The sequence below is a fragment of the Caloenas nicobarica genome, chromosome 13 (genome assembly GCF_036013445.1).
Source record: "Caloenas nicobarica isolate bCalNic1 chromosome 13, bCalNic1.hap1, whole genome shotgun sequence".
NCBI classification, from domain to species: Eukaryota; Metazoa; Chordata; class Aves; order Columbiformes; family Columbidae; genus Caloenas; species Caloenas nicobarica.
This window is the reverse complement of record NC_088257.1, coordinates 19,471,704-19,489,731: the sequence shown is the minus strand read 5'-3', so window position 1 is coordinate 19,489,731 and position 18,028 is coordinate 19,471,704. Positions and strand designations below refer to the sequence as shown.

Genomic DNA, 18,028 nt, shown 5'->3' with positions numbered 1-18,028 from the left:
GTTACGTTCTCTGTTGTGGGAGGTTTCTCTCCAGCGCGGCACGGGGACGGTGTGATCGTGTCCCTGGCGCTGAACCCGTGCGTCAGCGGTCCTGGGGCTCTGCCACCCCGGCCTCAGCAGATGGCATTTTGTGCCAGACACTTGCGGCCCGTATGCCCGTAGGACAGGTAGCGGTGTGTGTATATCCAAGCACACAGAACAGTGTCAAATCCGATTTGTTATCGTCCAGCCGGAGAGTAAAACCTGAGCGGATGCACCTGACAGTCCCGCACTTCCCCGCGGCCCCATCAGGGATCAGCTTTCCGTAGAAGTGTCTTTCTGGGAACTTGGCATCTGCAAAAGACATTAAATGATCAGCAGGTATTTAAATATTCAGCCTCATTTTGTCGATGCCTTTTATTAAAGTTCATATAATCCAAAGAGGCTTTTAAATGGTCTGCAGCTTAATTTATTCGTGGAGGAATCCAAGCAATAAGCTGTCTGTGTTTTGGCCTGACGCCGATGCTTTTTCTTTTTACTGTTGCAGGGAAGTCTGTCTCTTCCTTTAAACACCAAAGCTCCGTGCGCTCCTCGCCGCAGCTCTTGTACCTTGGCTGCCTGCTCGCTGACTTGTCAGAGCACTAATGAACCTGCTCCTCTCCGCCCTCAGCTGAACTTGTTCAGCCTGAGTCGCTTCAGAGGGATTTCACAAGTGTAGTTTTTGTTCAGGCTGCTTACAGAAAGTCTCGCAATATTGCACCTGGCTCTGTTAATTTTATGTAAATGAAGCGTAGCTCTTCCAGCAGCAATCCTTTCAGCCAGTTTATACAAATCCGCCATCAGTCAACTCTATGGGCTTCTCATCTCTTCAAACTCTTGCAAAATGGCTCTTTTACTACCTGCGCAGGGAATAAAAGCCACTTCAGTGGCACGGATTGGCAGCGTAGCGTGATTAAGTCAATGGTAAGTAACGCTGGAAACTATTTTAAGTGACAGAGCAGAAATGTTTCCAAGTTGGTTCCTTACCAAGCAGCCCAAATGCTGCTGTTGGAGGGCAACGGCAAGGCGTCGGTACTGATGTATTAAAGAAGTCTCTAACGGTGTTTGGAAGACCTTTTGGGTAGGATTCCCCAAATGAGGATGCCAACCTCTGTAGGCATCTTCAACCATCTCTCAAGGGGTTTTACTCATTATGAGCCTCTTGGACTTGATCAATGGGGGAAGATATCTCTGTATAAAAATTAAAATGTATATTCTAGGAGGAAATTACAAACAAAGTTCTTGGCTTCATTTTTTTTCTTAAAAGGCAATGAGTACTGAGTTGCTGGAACACTTTCTGCATTAATCACCGCATATCTTACGTGTCTTAAATTTGAATGGAGGACTACCAGTTTAATATTCTGTAATGCGTGGTTGTAGGAAAGCACTGCGTAGGGAAGGTAGGAATGTGCCGCCGGGCCCGGCCTATTAAAATATTGGGTGGATGAGGTGTGACGCTGGGGAGGGCGTCTCATCACCCCACATGCGCGGAATGACGGGAGCAGTTTGCAAGTGTTTGGAAAAGGGGTTTGGCAGTCCAGGGGAGGAATATGGAAAGAAGCACGTTGGGGGAGAATTCAGCTGAACTCAGCTGTTCTGTTGGTGAAGCTGAGTACAAACAGGGGCAAGAGGTGTGGATGGCAGGAGGTGAATGGACGGAGGTGGGTTTTTGACACCTGGTTGGGAAGGTCAGCTGTTTGCTGCTCATAGCAAGCTTAAAAATTAACGCTGTAAAGCATCTCGCTGGAGGTTTATAGAGCAGATCACAGACTGAGAAATAGCAATACTGATGACTGCAACAGAAAAGAAGATATTACCATCTAAATCCTCCTTCTTTTACCACCAGAGAATCATATTTTAGAAGATGTAAACAAATGTGTCATTGCTCTCCAAGAAAAAGATGTCGATGGGTTAGACCGCACAGCTGGTGCAATTCGCGGCCGTGCTGCTCGAGTCATTCACGTTGTCACTTCCGAAATGGATAACTACGAACCGGGAGTCTACACCGAGAAGGTGTTGGAAGCGACAAAGTTACTGTCCAACACAGGTAAGAGCTGGTTACTCCCAAGATCCCTGAATTCATCTTGCTTGTAAGCGCACAGGCGGCCAGATACTAATGTACCTGTGAAATCTATTAGAGACTCCATTTACATACTGTAATGAGAATTAGTGGGAGTTATTTGCAGAGCTGTTGCAAAACGAGAAATGTAATTTTGCCGTGTTGACTGGCTGAAAGCTCGGCAGTGCCCCAGGTCTCCTGGCTGTGTTTGCTGTCATGGGCTGAGCTGTAGAAAGGCAAGACTCCGGGGAATGGGTCCCAAACCATGAGTTGGGGCTTGAAAGTTCTGCTGGTCATCTTGCAGTGTTGGACCAGACCTGCCAGCCTTCAGCATCCGGAAAGAAGATTTCTGCTGCATTGGCCCAGTAGAATAAATGTTGGGGTAATAATTTAGGGTAAATTTTGTAAAATATCCTTATAACTGTTAAAGAAACATTGTAGGTCGTAGTCATCCACGTGTAAATTATAAATAAGGGTGTTTTCCTGCGACCTAGCTGGTGACATCCATATAGGGTAAGGAATGATTCCGCTCGCTTCAACGAGTGCTGTGCCATCTATTAGTTGTTACTTTTGCTTTAATTACAACTTTGATGAAGAATCAAGGGTGACACTGAAGAAAGGAGCAGCCTGTGAATGGTTGTGCGATGTCATGTCTGGGGTGCAGTGAGTCACTGCAGTACAGCAGCACAACCTGCCCTCTTCCGTGCCTTTTAAACCTGAACTTCGTGGTGGTAATATTGGGCTTTTTCCCCAAAAAGTTGTGTACATCTACAGGGAATATTAAACAAATGCTTAATATTTTATCCTGTAATTTCTAACTGCTTCCACAGGTGTTTTCTCCTTGTCCAGTAGAAGGGTGTGATAAGTTTTTCACTGTCTAAAAGGAAAAAAACAAATAGCAATAGCGTAACAGAAACTGAAGTGCACAGAAGACTCGAGCTACAGTATTTGTGTCCTTCTGTAACAAATGTTTTGAATTTAAATGGAACCCCTGCAGAGCTTCCAGTTACGGTTAACAACAAGAAACACACACAGAAAATGGCCCCGGGTTGGGGACTGACTGTTATTTTGTGTTATAATTCAGTTATGCCGCGGTTTACTGAGCAAGTCGAAGCTGCTGTGGAAGCACTGAGTTCAGACCCTGCTCAGCCCATGGATGAAAATGAATTTATCGACGCATCGCGACTGGTGTACGATGGGATACGAGACATCAGGAAAGCCGTACTGATGATCCGGGTGAGCACAACTTATTTAAACAGCTTTCTGCTGTTCCACGCACTTACCCCCACCTCTGTTGAACTGACACGCATCAGTTTTATCGAGAGCAGACAGCGTAAGATGTTCATTTAGCTCATATTAACATTCTGAGTCTTGAAAACTGCTAATCACTCGGTGGAGTGCTTCAGAAGTACGTTTCGCTTCAAATTCATTAAACAGATCTGAGCATCAATGATAGCCGGAGTTGTGAAGCTAAATACCCTTCACGCCTCTTTTGTAATATCATGTTAATGCCTTGCTTGTTAATATGCTAAAATCAGTGACCTTTGATTTAACAACAGCAAGTGGATTCATGACTACAGATGCTTTTTGATGGTTTGAGAGCTTGGAAATAAACCCTGATGGCTCTTGATTAAGTACATTTTGAGAATTAATGCTAGTTAGTCAAAAACAGGTTTAGATGAGCTCAGTCTGTAGTTCCCAGAGCATGTAATTTGTTAATTGGCTCACCTCGGTAAACAGGGAGCAGTTGACAGAGGCTTTGTCTCTGCCGTGCTTGTGTGACTCAGGTGCGGGGAATGTGACCCCGAGTCCTTGTTCCTGGGGGTCGGGTGCGTTGGGCTGGGACGGCGAGCGGGGATCCAATGGATGCAGAAAAGAAAGTTCTGGTTGAGCTGACCCATGGGCATGTTTCTTGAAGCTTAGCTTGATAAAAACGGGCAGGAACCACACACAGTGAAAACTGATGTAGGGGTTTTATTCCTTTTTTTTTTCTTTTTTCCTCGTATACCGCTCTGACTCAAACCTAAGTGCCTTGCGGAGAAACTGTCCTATTCTTTCAGAATGGTAACCATGGCAGATGCATTTTGGTGATAAGTAAGTTGAGGACATACAGCCCCAGATTATATGATTATAGTAACCGTTGCAATAGTATCTTCCATGTTTCCTGCTTAAAGCAAAGAATCAGATGGAAAATCAGAAGAAAAGCTGACAACCACATATGTGCTCTCCATATAATTTTTTTCAAACTTAAGCTCAGGATTTATAGCCAACCAATGTTAGATGAAGATATCAGTGCTTTCCTGCTATGCAGACAAACTAATTTGATTCCCCCCCCCACTGAAGCCCTTGTTATTCAGGATATGAAAGCACGGCTGCCAGTTCCACGTCGGCACTAATTAGCCGAGCTGGCGATGCCAGGAACGCTGACGTTTCCCCTTGTGCCGCGGCTTTAGTGCGCCTGCCAGGACCTAACGGCAGCTCGCTGGTGACACAGCCATGACCTGTCAAAAACTTCAAATGTTCGTATTCGTTATCCAGAGGGCTTTGGGATGGATGGGCACAGAAGGGGGCTGGAGAGTCATAACCCATTTCTAAAGATGCAGCAGAACTGGTTTTGTTTATTTTTGAATTTTTTAAATATTGATACGCTGAGCTCCTGATTAGTCGATGTCCTTATGCTGATTTTGTGGATATCTCTGATTTTGTGGATGTCTCTGTTCTTCAAGGCATGGAGAGGAAATGGCAGCTGAAATACCTGAGGTCCTGATTATCAGCATATTCACCTTTGCTTTTTTGCAACCATTGTGCATCTCTGTCTTATATTTTAACTGTATCACAAGATGTCTGTATTGGAAAACAAGCTTGTAAATTCATATCATAGGAAAGAAATCTGAAGAACAAGGGCTTTGTTTGCATCTTATCTGTTAAACACAATTTATTGCGTTTATCGGGGAAGTTCTTTGTTGATTGAGCTCTGCAAAATTGTCATGAATGCCACTCTAGGCAAAGACGTAGTATTTTGACAAACACACTGTTTAAACTTGATAAGCTTTATGAAAAGTTTGCCAGCTATAGACTGGCAGTAGCAAAAATAAATCCTAGGCAAGCAGGAACTAGGTCAGATGTGTTTAGCCTACAGCATAAAGCTGGCCCTTACTAGCTAAAAATTTTCAGTGTTTCCTGGGGGATAAGAATAAATTTCGATATGTTTTATCTGTCGTTACTTTAGTCACTGCTTTGATTCATAATTGTGCTAAAGACGTCCGTGGTTTTGAACCGAGCCTTAAAGCTGTGTGTAATTTTAGCTTCAGAATCTCAAGCGAAGCTTTTACGTTTAACCAAGTTGCAAATATGCCGTTCGTTTTGCAAAAACTTGGTTTCTGTGTTTCTCATCCTGGGCGCACTGGCGTCCTGCATATCTCAGGTGTTTAGTTACTGGTGTGTAATTCTGGGGATCCCTATGGTGTTTAACTGGAGCAGTCGAGCATATATAATCACATGTGTTCACAAGCTGGATACAGTCCCTATATTTACCTTTTTGTTGAAAACAGTGAATAATTTTTACATTCGCTTATTTCCATTCTGTCTGCTTGAAAAATAATATTCTTGTTCATTTTTAGAGCCATGCAATCTATTGTTTGATTGTATTGAATTACTCTTCCCTCAGACTCCTGAAGAGTTGGATGATTCTGACTTTGAGACCGAGGATTTTGACGTCCGGAGCAGAACAAGTATTCAGACTGAAGATGATCAGCTCATTGCTGGACAAAGTGCGAGGGTAAGGAAGAAATAAAATTATAAAACCACGACCCTCCTTCAAGAGACAGTTCAACTTGCTTTGAAAATCCAGGTTAAATGTTTTGGGGGTGGTGGTGAGAATGGTGGGTCAGAAAACTGGCATTTTTTGGTTCCAGTTTTCTTCTGAAAAGGAGGTTAAGGGCAACACGGCGAGTGTTGTCTGATGGATGTGAGAAACGTCTTGTGTTTTATTTTGGATCTTCTGAAAAATCAAAATCCTTTTAATACCAATGAACTCTCTGACATCACAGATGTTGGCATTAACGTTTAGTTAGGTGAGCGTCTGCGGGGAGATAGAGGGCAAATCATTCCATTGTACTGATGCTATTTTCAACAGGCAAATCCTGAGAAATTTTTACAAAATACCTTCTCACACATGTGTTGGTGTGGGTTTGGCCACCAAGCATTTCATCAGGACAACGTTGAGAGGAGCTCAAAAATGAAATCGTTTAAACTAACCACATTTCCTATGTCTGTTAAAAATGAAGGCACAGATAGGTGATATATAATCATTAATAGGTGAAAACGTAAAATCAGTACATTGAAGGAAAAGAAGGCCTTATCTATTGTTTTTATGTGACATGTCCCCTTCTGGATCGATAATAATTTACACTCTTGGGAAAGTGCCACAAAAGATTTTTTTGTGAAGGCTCTTTTAGCCTGAAACCAGGTAAGAAGGAGTTAGGCCTTATTTATCAGACTTCTGCCACGTTGGCTTTGGAATTACATTAACTGGGAGTATTTTTTGTGCTCTCCTTCCTTGTACGAGCACTCTCTATTCCCGTATCCATCTCCCCCCCCTTTTATTTAAATGTAGAGATTTCTAATTTAGCTTTTAGCACAGCTGCTGCCAGAGGCTTTTTTGTACTGAAAACTCCTTTTCACCTGCTCCTGGAGGCACGAATGCTCCTGGTATTTATGGAGGCAAGGGCATGGAGTCTCATACAGGCTGTAAACCTGGACTAATAGATTTTATTCAGGAGTAAGCACATATTCTTTATTTGTACTTACTTTTTCTCAGTACACATTTCAAAATAGTACATCTAGCTTTGCAGGAGAGAGACTTGTTATATTTCTTGTGTGCATTGCAACACTGAAAGACACCCAAGTGGCATTTCCTTTTAAAACTCTTACATCTTGTAGAAAAGGCAGTTTTTCACGCAGTTTTTCTTTGGTGGATGGTAATATCTGGCAAACTTGTTTGGTGTCTAACAATTTGATCGTGCAAATGCCCATGTTTCAGATGTCAACCTGTCTTTCTGGGCACTCTTTCTTAAGAAAGGGCATAAACTTTGGTTCAAAATGGAAGGAAATGGTTCTGTAAAGCCTCAAGATAGAGTATTGCTATGAAAGTTTTATCCCCCATCTACGTGACTTAAATTGGTTATTAGTGAAATGTTCTAAAAAGCCTTCTACACGTGGTGCCATAAGACAATGTGAGCAAACTCTTTCTTCCAGGCTATCATGGCTCAGCTCCCGCAAGAACAAAAAGCAAAGATTGCCGAGCAAGTCGCGAGCTTCCAGGAAGAAAAGAGTAAATTGGATGCTGAAGTATCAAAATGGGATGACAGCGGTAACGATATAATTGTTCTGGCCAAACAAATGTGTATGATTATGATGGAAATGACAGACTTCACCAGGTGAGTCTTTTTAATTTGTGCGCACAGCACCTTCTCAGCTGGGATGCTGATCTTTCAGTGGAACATTTTGCAAGTACTCTTAGAGTCTAACTTCTTATAATTTCCTTTAAATGTTGCCCTATTAAAGTCTGCGTGTTAACTCGGGAAACGCATTACTATGCAGTGACTGGGTGGTAATAACTGTTTAAATTGAGCTATAGATACACAGCAGTCATTGCCTGTCTTTCTTTCCTTCCTAAGGGTGATTTTTGTCCCTAGGAGTATATATTTATATATATCTCTCTATATATATATGCTCAGTTCCTTACCACATTAAATTCTATGGGCTTCTTGATATTGCTGTACTGCAGAAATAGTTCCTAGTACAGTTATTTGCAAAAGAAAAAGAGGGGGGTTGATGCATTTTGAAATTCATTTGCCAGATTTTATACAACACTATTTTTTAAATTTGATGTTGCATTCCATGAAAATTGCAAATCTGTCTTCTAAAATGTTCTCTCTTATCATTATTATGTTGCTTAAAACAGTAAAATTTAAGATGTTTTTATTCCTAGATATAATCTAAATATGGGGAGGGGTTGGAAGGGTGAAGCTCTTGAAAATGTAGGTGCTGTGATGGTTACACCTCCCTCTTTCTGTGCCACCTTATGCAGATTGGGCAAGGAATTGCTTCCGGTACTCTATGGAATAGGAGAAGTAAAGCAAAGTATAGTTCACCCTTCTGGTTTTCTGGTGCTAGAAGGTCGACTCTGTTCTGTTTTGCAGAGGTAAAGGTCCACTGAAAAACACGTCAGATGTGATTAGCGCAGCCAAGAAGATTGCGGAGGCCGGGTCGAGGATGGACAAGCTGGGACGGACCATTGCTGACCACGTAAGTCACAAGTCATTTCCATAAGCCTCCAGCACAAATGAACAACAGGAGATCTGTTAGTACTGCAGACATGATGAACAGAAGAAAATGTGTTTAGTTTTCAGGTTTTGGGGCTTTTAAACTGATTTTCCACGTTTGCTGCTGGAAGATTTAGCCCTTTTGTCCTCTCTGCTCTGCTGCCACCTGAAGCAGTGTCAGCAGCCAAGTCCGTCCAGCGCTAACGCGAGCAGCTCCTTGCCTTAAATCAAGCACCTACCATTTTAAAGTAGCGATATGCCACCACTGCTGCATGTCACATAGTATCTAGGCCAGTTTCTCTAACTGAACAGGACTGAAACTGAATTTGTGTCGCTTCTGTCATGCTCAGAATATGCCCAATACTTTCCAAAGCAATGATGAGACTGCATAGCCAACACCACAATTATTGCACGTAACCTATTGCACAACCTTTAATATTAATTTTGAAGCAGCTTTTTAATATTAACAATTTTTAAATGCTTCATAGATTTTCAAAAATCTCTAGTATTTTTTTTTTTGTGTCCAGTCAGACTTGATGGAGGCTTTTGAGGAAGGCACGTAGCAACCCGGGTATTTGCTACACTGTCCCAGGCTGTTGTGCGTGTTGTTGTGATATATGTGCAAAGGCGTTTGAAAAGAATTCTATAGGATTGAACGAGTACAGCCAGCTCGGGGTTTTATGCAACACATCTGCCTGTCCTGAGCCACTTCAGACACTGGGTTGGGCCAAGCGAAAGCGCCTTTGGTCTTGGTCCACACCCAGATTGCAGAGAAACATCAGCTTAGTAATAATATTCTGCCTTCAAGAGAGACCCTGAAATGCAGGTAGGTTAAGTCTGGGATCATGGGCTAAACTTGATTTTGTACAGCTGTCACATGCTTTTCAGTCCTTCTCCGAATTTAAATTCATAATGCGAGGTTTCAAATAAAACCTGTCACTCTGGGAGTAAATCTTTGTAATGCAGATCTCTCTTTAAATGTTGCATCCAGAGGATGTTGTCATCGGCCTAATTTATTAATAATGCAGTGAGAAACGTTCGATGGGGAAATAAAGTTGAAAAGTGTTTTTTGAAATGGGTGTCCTTGCTGTAGCATTTTGACAACCGTATTTCTGGAAGACTCAGGTGCGCCTCTGCTGTAGGTAAATGAAGCAAGGAGCAGTTTGTCTTGTAGATCTCAGGGGATCTTGGGCTGAAGGTTTACAATGCTTTTTTTTCTTCAATTCACATGTTTTATGCAAACTTGGTCTATGGTTTTCTGCACCGAGCCATTTCCAAATATAGAAGAAAACTAAATGGTTCCTTTTAGTGGAATGTCAAATGTAAAAGATTAAGCACGTGTTTAAAGATAAATATGAGCAGGACTGTACAGTTAGACATTTTGACAAGAATATAGCTTTTTTTTTTTCTTCCTGACCCCATACTCTACTCACAGTGGCAGCGCGCAGGTTCCATTAGCTGTGCTCGTGTTGTCTTCAGAAGCTCGTAGCGATCGCGGTGTGAGCTGTGTGACGGTCACCCCGCACGTGCGGCGCAGGCAGCTCTAACGCCTTCCCCGCCGGCTTCTAACGAAGGGACGGGGTTTTATGGCCTGTTCGCCACGTGGCACCGGGTGAATCACAACCCCTCGTGTCAGCGTGTCAGGATCTCCTAACTCCTGCCGTCAGGCAGTTTTACAGCGCGTTGCCTTTGAAACCATAAAAGCTATTATCTGAGGTATTTCACGTCTGCTGAAAAGTGTCCAGCCATCAGCTGGCGGGTTTTCCCAAAGGTGTTCCATCTTTCACTCAAAGCAGCAGCCTGATTGTTTTGAATGGGGGAATATGAAGAAGTTATGAGTACAACACAAAGAAAAATGATGTGCAGCAAGACAATGATTCTCCATATTTTTTTTTTTCAACGTTGAAATATTTACAAAGCAAAAGAAAAATTCTGTTGCTTTTTCTCTCTGATAGTGGCGGGAGGCTGTATCAATACACGATGGTTAAATCGAAAGGGGTTGGGGGAAGCGGGGGGGTTGCCCCGCTTGCCAGCGGAACGTCCTGCGGTGAGATGGGTCCGTGTGCCGCGGGGGCTGCTCCGGGCAAAGCCACCGGCTGTCCTGGGGACACTGCTGGTGACGCCTGCCGGGCTGCCCCGCGCCGCCCGCCTGCAGCTTCCCTCAGCGGCAGTGCCGAGCCCGGCTGGTACAGAGGCATTTTACTGGCAATTACTGGTACAGCGGCGTCCATCCCTCGACTGGAGATAGAGGGAAGAAGAAAAGGCTCTGCAGTTGCTCACACCTACCAGACGTGTGGAGATGGGGGTTGTGGGCTTGTCTTAACCAGCACACGCCGTGGGAGAGCTCTTCGGTCTTTCCCTACCCCTTTCCTTTGCAAAAAGGGAGAAAAAGGTGATTCTGCTTCTCTGCAGGCTCAGCTGGGATGGTAGGAAGCGAGTGTGTGTGCACGTTTGCTCTGTCCGGAATGGATTCTGGATTTGACCTGGAGCAGCCAGTGGAGCTTTTGCCGACAGCCACTGCTGGGTCTGCGGCAGCGTCTCATTCTGGGGCTCTGGGGAGGCGGGGGTGTCCCCCACACCCTTGGTTTCTGTCGGCACCACCGCTATCCGCTGTGGCCGTGTTGTGGGAATCCTCCCCAGCCAGCTCTGCAGAGCCTGTGGCTGTTGTAGGTTAATACAATAATGTCATCTTTCTTAATCAGTGTTGAAACTCTTGCCTTTTGGGTCTTTTGGGTTTTATCTGAGTGTTCCTGCATAGCAGAGGACAGGGCTCATGCAGTCACCTGCAGTGTCTTTTTGTTGATGTTCTTTTTTATCTTGTATTACATCTCTATTCAAACATCATCTGTCTTTGAACTGAATTCTCTATTCTGCTCATAAAAATAGCACACACAGTATCAGATGTGGTTTTCCAACTCACATCATATTGATATATACAACCAAATAATATTTCCTATTCAACCGCTTCCCCCACTAATGTCTCGCTGCCTCCTTCAGCCATCAGCAAACATGCGGCAGCCTCTTTCCTTGAGAGAGTCTTTCCTTAAATGGTTTCCATAAACCCACAACCCATAAAGTACCTCGAATTGTGTAGCGGTCCTTCTGACGTGCCGTATTGTGCATTTGTCAACATTCAATTCAATCTGCCGCTGTGCTGCTCGTTCACTTTGTTAGATGAGCTGTTTGGGAGATGGAGAGCATTTTCCAAAATGGTAATTTCAGCTTTTCATTAGCTCTTTGGCTGACACTATTTGTGGACTTTCTCTAAAACATCTTGTACTGCTGACTAATATTGATTAGCCTAAAAAATTAACCAGCAAGCTTTGCTGCTTCGTTATTCACGGGTTTCACTTCACTGATGGAAGCAACGTGCCCACGTAAGAGCTGCAGATACTTCGGCTGTTTCGTTACCTTCCTTGGGCCTGAGAGGGTGATTTCTGTTAGTTTATGGCCACGCCGGGCCAGATGCCCGTAAAACCATCCAAATCTCGGCAGCCTGTGTCGCACGGCCTGACGTGCTCGTCCTGGCTGGCCAAAAACCCCCTTGCGGTGCAGAGTGTGTGTCTGCGCTGCCTGGGGTCCCAGCTCCGCAGCCCGCCACACGGTGCTACATGAAGACACAGCTGTGCCGAAATGCTACACTGGGTCAAAACCCACTTGTTCTGGCCCTGGACAAAACCAGATGTGTTTATTAACCGCACTCCCTTTTGGAGCGCAGTGTGTGTTGTGGGAAGCCGCCGCTCCGCGTGAGTGCGACCCCGTTTGCTCACCTCCGCTTGTGCGCCGCGCCGCCCTGCTCTGGTGCACTCTGCTGTTGAGCTTTTTGTGTACGGGGAAGCTTGTGTTCCTGCTTGCCTGTTGTACAGCTCGGGCTGGAGCTCAGGAAAGATCTGCAATGAGAATTAGGGCTCCGACGCTACTGCTGACACCAGGAGGGGATTTTCACCTTGCTCTGGGAGGAGAGGCTGTGTGGCCAGAAGCAATAAGCTTGAGGGAAGCATTAAGTGGTAAACTGGTGCCACATTTAAGATTATTCTTCCAGTCACAGCGTGTCCATGATGAATCTTCGTTTGATGGTCCGTCGTGGAGGATCAGGGCAGCAGATGAAATGGGGTTTTGCTGTGCACAGGGCTGTGTGGAGAAGAGCTCTCACCAGCTGCGCCCATCTCGACCAGGTCTGCTGGGTGGGCAGAGCGAGCGGGGGCTGCGGGAAGGGGGAAGGGAAGCTCCTCCGTGTCTCCTTACCTCACACTGCTAAATCACTGCGGCCACTCGTGGTTCTGCGGAGTTCTGGTGCTTGTCTGGAGGCAGAAGGTCCTGGCTTCGCCGGGACGAGCAGCGTCGGGCAGGGGCGGAGGGCGGTCGCCCCGCTTGCCGCTGGGTTGAGTTAAGCTGCGAGGCTGTGAAAAGCATTTGGATTCTGTACATGCGTGTGGTGAACCTGCATTTAGTGGCCAGGAATTGGGTGCCAAGAGCCTGGATGGTGGAGCTTTAAGGAGTTTCTGAATGGGGTGCAGCCATCTGAGGAGGGTGGGAGATCCCCACAGGGGCTGGTCTGCCAGAACATCGCCTGTTGTACCGTCACATCCTGGCATCCCTATTGCAACATCTTCTGCCATCACAGATGTATTGAAATCTATCCTCTTGGGCGCTGCTTGCAGCACGGCTGGAGGTCGGAGCTGGCCGGCGCCGCAGCGTTTGCCAGCTGGGAGCTGTTCGGTGTCACTGTTCGGTGTCACTGTTCGGTGTCACTGTTCGGTGTCACTGCTCGTGCTGCACACACAGGCAGGAGCCCGGGAACCTGCTTGGGGTTCCTTCAGCAGCAGCACCACACAAAGCGTGCGTGCAGCTCCGTGCGTGCCGGCTGCTTTATTCACAGTGTTCACCCAGCCGAGCCTGCCCACAGGTCTGAGATGGCCCATTATTCTTTGGAGACACTGCCCACCACACTCGCTGCCGTTCCTAAAGATACCGCAGGACTGGGATGGGTAGAAAAAGGTTTCCCGTCGCCTTTTTGTCTTATGCTTGCAGATCCTGCTTTGGACTGTGGCTGCCCCTCCGCAGGGCTCCTCTTGTTTTGAAATCCAGCGTGAGACTGGCTCATTAATCATCTCGCCGCTCGGTTCTGCAGAGTGCGGGGTGGCCCTTCGTTTCTGCCGAAGAAAACAGCTTTCCGAACTGCACTGCAGTCTCCAGTACCTACCCAGGCTTTCAATTGCAAAGCTGAAAAAGTAACTTTTATCTTACAGATGAGTGCTTCAGCGAGCACTTGAAAAATTGTATTTCATGCCTGGTGAGGAATCTGGTTTCCACACTGCTAAGAAATAGGAGCAGAAGTCAGGAAAATATCTGCTTTGCTGCATGTAATTGAGTAACTGTTGGGGTTTATCATTTCCTAGCTTAAAATACTGAAGATTGAGAATTGCGGCTGGATCGGGCAACATCTGCTAGTGGCAAATTGTGATCTTGAATGTCAAATCATTGCTGCTGTGTCCTGTACAGTGTAGTTACCAACCCTGCTGTGGAAAGGCTGGGCACCATCCTTCATCCCGCTCCTCCTCCTCCTCGCAGGAGCCCAAGGGCAGCTGTGCAGCTGAAAGGAGCCCCAGCCGCTTTCTCCAGCGGCTGCCCCCGTGTTCTGGCAGCCCGTGTTTATTGCTTCTGGTTTTTATATCTAGCGATGCCCAGGTATTGCTCAGTCTGAAAACCAAAGCTCAGCAGAAAGTGGCATAATCTTTGGAGCACATTCGTTATTTCAGAATGGAGCTGTCTGGTTTCTCCGCAAATTATTTCTGTTCTGGTTTCCCTGATCGCGCAGTAAAACTTGCCCTTTGTTTTCGCAGTGCCCCGACTCAGCGTGCAAGCAGGACCTGCTCGCCTACCTGCAGCGCATCGCGCTCTATTGCCACCAGCTGAACATCTGCAGCAAAGTGAAGGCTGAAGTTCAGAACCTCGGTGGGGAGCTGGTTGTGTCTGGGGTACGTATGAGCTGGGACGTGTCTGGTTTGGGCGGTTTTTCTTCCAGGGGTAACAGTTATTCCAAGCTAAGCTCTAACGCTAAACAATCTAGAATATAGACAAGAGATGCTGGAGCAGTCAGTCAAAGTGTTAATGTATGCAAAGTTTAGAATACTGCCTGTGCTGCCTCGTTGTTCTTGAAGGAGACACTGTTTGAAAGGGAGGAAAATACCAACAGAGGCTTCACTTTTTCTTACTCAGCTATGTTTGTAGACAGATTCACTTCACCTTTGTGTAACCCACTGTTTTTCCAGACCATTTTTCACTCTCGGTGAGGCTAAATCACTCTAATCAGCAGAGCTCAGCCTACCCTGTGTCTCTGCACAGCCTTGGAACACGCTGGGGTCCTGCAATGCTCCAGAGATGTCCGTATTTCAAAACAGCTGTGCCCCGAAGGGCGCGGGGGTTTTCGTGGCTGCTCTATGACAGCGCAAAGCTGCCGTAGGCCAGCCTGCATCCTTACGACAGCCATTACTTAGCAAATAATTTTTTCACCACAGTTCATGAAATGCTTCCTCCTAAGAGGAATCTAGATGATGGGTATGGGGGAGAGAAGTAGAGCTAAATTCTGAATTTCTTCTGGCATATCCTTCCTTGCCCTAGATGGGTACATTTGATCACTGATACCTTTTTGCCCATCCATGTCACAACTGAGGCAGGACAGAAATGGCTGATAATCCAGTATTGAACCTGAATTCTTGAAAGCGAATTGAAAAAAAAAATTAACCCTGTCCTACCATTCAGATATTTCAAGTGCTTCAACTTATTAGCACATCTCTTTTTGGTACAAACGAGCCCGACTTGCGCAGTGGGCGGACGTGCCGAACACGGTGCTGTGCCGAACACGGCGCTGTGCCGAACACGGCGCTGTGCCTCACGTCCCGGTCGCGGGAGGCCAAAGGCATCGTGCTGTCGAAGAGGCAGACATGTCGTTACGCCGTAATTCGTACTCCAGGGTTTTACTGCCGTTATTCTGTGTCTTCAGGATTTACATACCCTTCTGCCATAAATTAGTTACATGAACAGGCTGGCATCTGTAGACTCATCTCCGGCTTTTATCTGCTCTCCACGAGCCTGTTCGCTGGGGCTAAATATTGCCAGGACTAGTGTTAAACCTCTGTCAGGTTATCAGATGAAGATCTCTGCCAGTCGAGGGACTTCACTCGTCAGGAAGTAAAATCCTCTTCAACATCAACATCCTTTCCCATCCATATACCTGGAGCTAAAGCTTTTTTCCTCATTTTAAAGCTCTTATAAGTCAGGAACCACCTGGGAAAGGGCTCCAGGTCTGGCTGAAGATGCAGTTGCATCGCTTCCTTTCCAACACAAGTTAATATTCCGGGCTGATTTCAATATTTACTGGCAGTGATTAAGATATTACTACAGCTTTATTAATTTCATTAGAGAATAAGCTCCTGTTAAAGCTTAGTCACAAAAGCAAACAGCAGCACACAAATCTTTCCGATCGCCATTTCTACGGGAAAGGCACGGATCACGGGCAAACATTGCGCTTGGGTTTTTGTTTGTGTCCAAAGGAAACCACCACCTTGATTTTAGAACCTCAGATTTCAAAAGAAAACCCAGAAAAATCAGTTTTCGAGTGCTCTTACACCCCAGGACTGTCCTGTTTTCTGGAATACCGTGTTTGCGTGTTTTTTCCGGCACATAACGCTTGCGTGGTGCGGTTTGGCAGGTGGACAGCGCCATGTCCCTCATCCAAGCAGCCAAGAACCTGATGAACGCGGTGGTGCAAACCGTCAAGGCCTCCTACGTGGCCTCCACCAAGTACCAGAAGTCGCAGGGCATGGCGTCGCTCAACCTGCCCGCCGTCTCCTGGAAGATGAAGGCTCCGGAGAAGAAACCCCTGGTCAAGAGGGAGAAACAAGACGAAACCCAAACGAAAATCAAGAGAGCGTCCCAGAAAAAACACGTTAACCCGGTGCAGGCGCTCAGCGAGTTCAAGGCCATGGAAAGTATCTAAAGGAAGGTCTCTGGCTCGGTTATTTTTTTCTCTAGCCCACTACTGCTACTTCCAGAACTCTACTTTTAATATTCTAAGGATTTTTCAAAAGTTTACTATTCCTCAAAGTGTATTTACTTAATATAATTTTGATAACTTTGTTTAGATTACGTGGGGAAATACTCAAATTTATAAGGCCTATCAATATAGCTTCAGCCTGCGGAAGTGTGTTAATTTAGATTGCTTTTAGATTTCAGGGGTGTATTTCTAGCGAAGAATTATTTTGTATAATCTCGCTTTAAATAAAATATTCTATAACCAAAGAGGATTTTACAGTAACACTAATGGTTAACACTAATAGTCAAATCATGCTACTCCGAGACTGCGGTTTTTCATTGTGATCAAGAGGGGAAAATTAGATCTTTTCACTCAAAAAAAGAAAAAAAATTTGAAGTATTTTATGTAAGAGTGTATTCCTGGTGTTGGGGTGGAGAGGGAACAAGCTTTGTATGCTCAAGGGCTGTGAAAACACCGCAGGCGCCAACCGCGCTGTGTGAGCACAGCTGGGAAACATCTGGAGCAGCTGCCTCCCTGGCTGGCCGGCGGGTTCTGCTGGGGCGCCGGGTGCTCCGTAGCCACGGCCGCTGCTCCGCAGGGCTCCTGGGGCCGGTACCCCATGGGTCGGCTCCACGTGTGCCCCACGCACCATTCCGAGGGGTTTTTACGTTTCCGAGGAGTTTCCGAGCGCCAGGGGAACGCCCAGAGCCGGTCCAGTAGAACACAATCACGGGGGCGGTTGATTCCTTCTGTACCACACCGGACGGGAATTTTAATGCCTGGTTACAAATTACTAATGTATTTTGCTGCGGGACACTAATAAAGTTGCTTTTACCAGCCGGCGCATTGTGTGGTGTGAATGGCGCGCGCTCGGCCCCCCCTGCGCCCCCTCCCCGCCTTTCAGATGCAAATGGGCTTTGTGCTCATTTCTCATAATTGCTCTGCATCCCTCGGGCTTCCAAAGGCACCCAGCAAATCGGGTTTGCTCAGCCTGCAATTTAGACTCTCCGTTGTTTGTGATAACTCTAGCTACAAGGTATAATTTCGCTGTCTTATTTAAATGTCAGGAATCTCGGTGTGTTCTGCACGTACCAATGAAGTCCGGTGTTCGACAAGAAGCGCTTGCACGGGTCAAAGTCGCGTTTGCTGTTTCTGTAAAGCGCCCATTAAAATGGAAAGCAGCCCGCTCTGTAGTTAATGTTTTAAACTGCATCTAAATTTTAGAGCTGAGCCCTTGGCAGTATTATGTTATAATTTTATTTACCTTGTTCAGCTTATAATTTACTGTATCAAGGTTATTGCTGTCACAATACCAAAATGCTGATCAGAATTAAGCTAAGTAGTTCTTGGGAGATCTTTTCCAAATTTATTACGTCTTCAAGCGTTTTAGCCTCCTGAGTACAGATAATAAACAATGATACACTAGCTTTCGTGTGTCTTTAACATCTAAACAGGCATTGCTGGGAGGGGAAGCTCCTTCCAAGGACATTCAAAGGTTAATGAAACAGGTAAGCTGTGGATCTTGTTGTCATATATATAATTATTAACTGCTTTTATACCATATGATTTTTTTGCTCTTGTGGTACTAAT

The 18,028-nt window shown here is 45.6% G+C and overlaps 1 protein-coding gene across 3 annotated transcripts in view; it reads left to right on the top strand.

Annotated features, from left to right (window-relative positions):
- The window catches only part of CTNNA1 (catenin alpha 1), a 113,195-nt gene extending 95,427 nt beyond the window's left edge, over nucleotides 1-17,768 (top strand). For 2 of the 3 annotated variants that reach the window (XM_065643835.1, XM_065643836.1), the window contains 7 exons: nucleotides 1,865-2,065; nucleotides 3,162-3,313; nucleotides 5,745-5,855; nucleotides 7,334-7,515; nucleotides 8,281-8,386; nucleotides 14,247-14,381; nucleotides 16,115-17,768. In XM_065643835.1, coding sequence (XP_065499907.1) covers nucleotides 1,865-2,065; nucleotides 3,162-3,313; nucleotides 5,745-5,855; nucleotides 7,334-7,515; nucleotides 8,281-8,386; nucleotides 14,247-14,381; nucleotides 16,115-16,402 — 1,175 coding nt within the window. In that variant the 3' untranslated portion in view covers nucleotides 16,403-17,768. The remainder of the gene's footprint in view (nucleotides 1-1,864; nucleotides 2,066-3,161; nucleotides 3,314-5,744; nucleotides 5,856-7,333; nucleotides 7,516-8,280; nucleotides 8,387-14,246; nucleotides 14,382-16,114) is intronic. The other variant, XM_065643834.1, reaches the window with a different exon arrangement.
- Nucleotides 17,769-18,028: the final 260 nt, after the last annotated feature.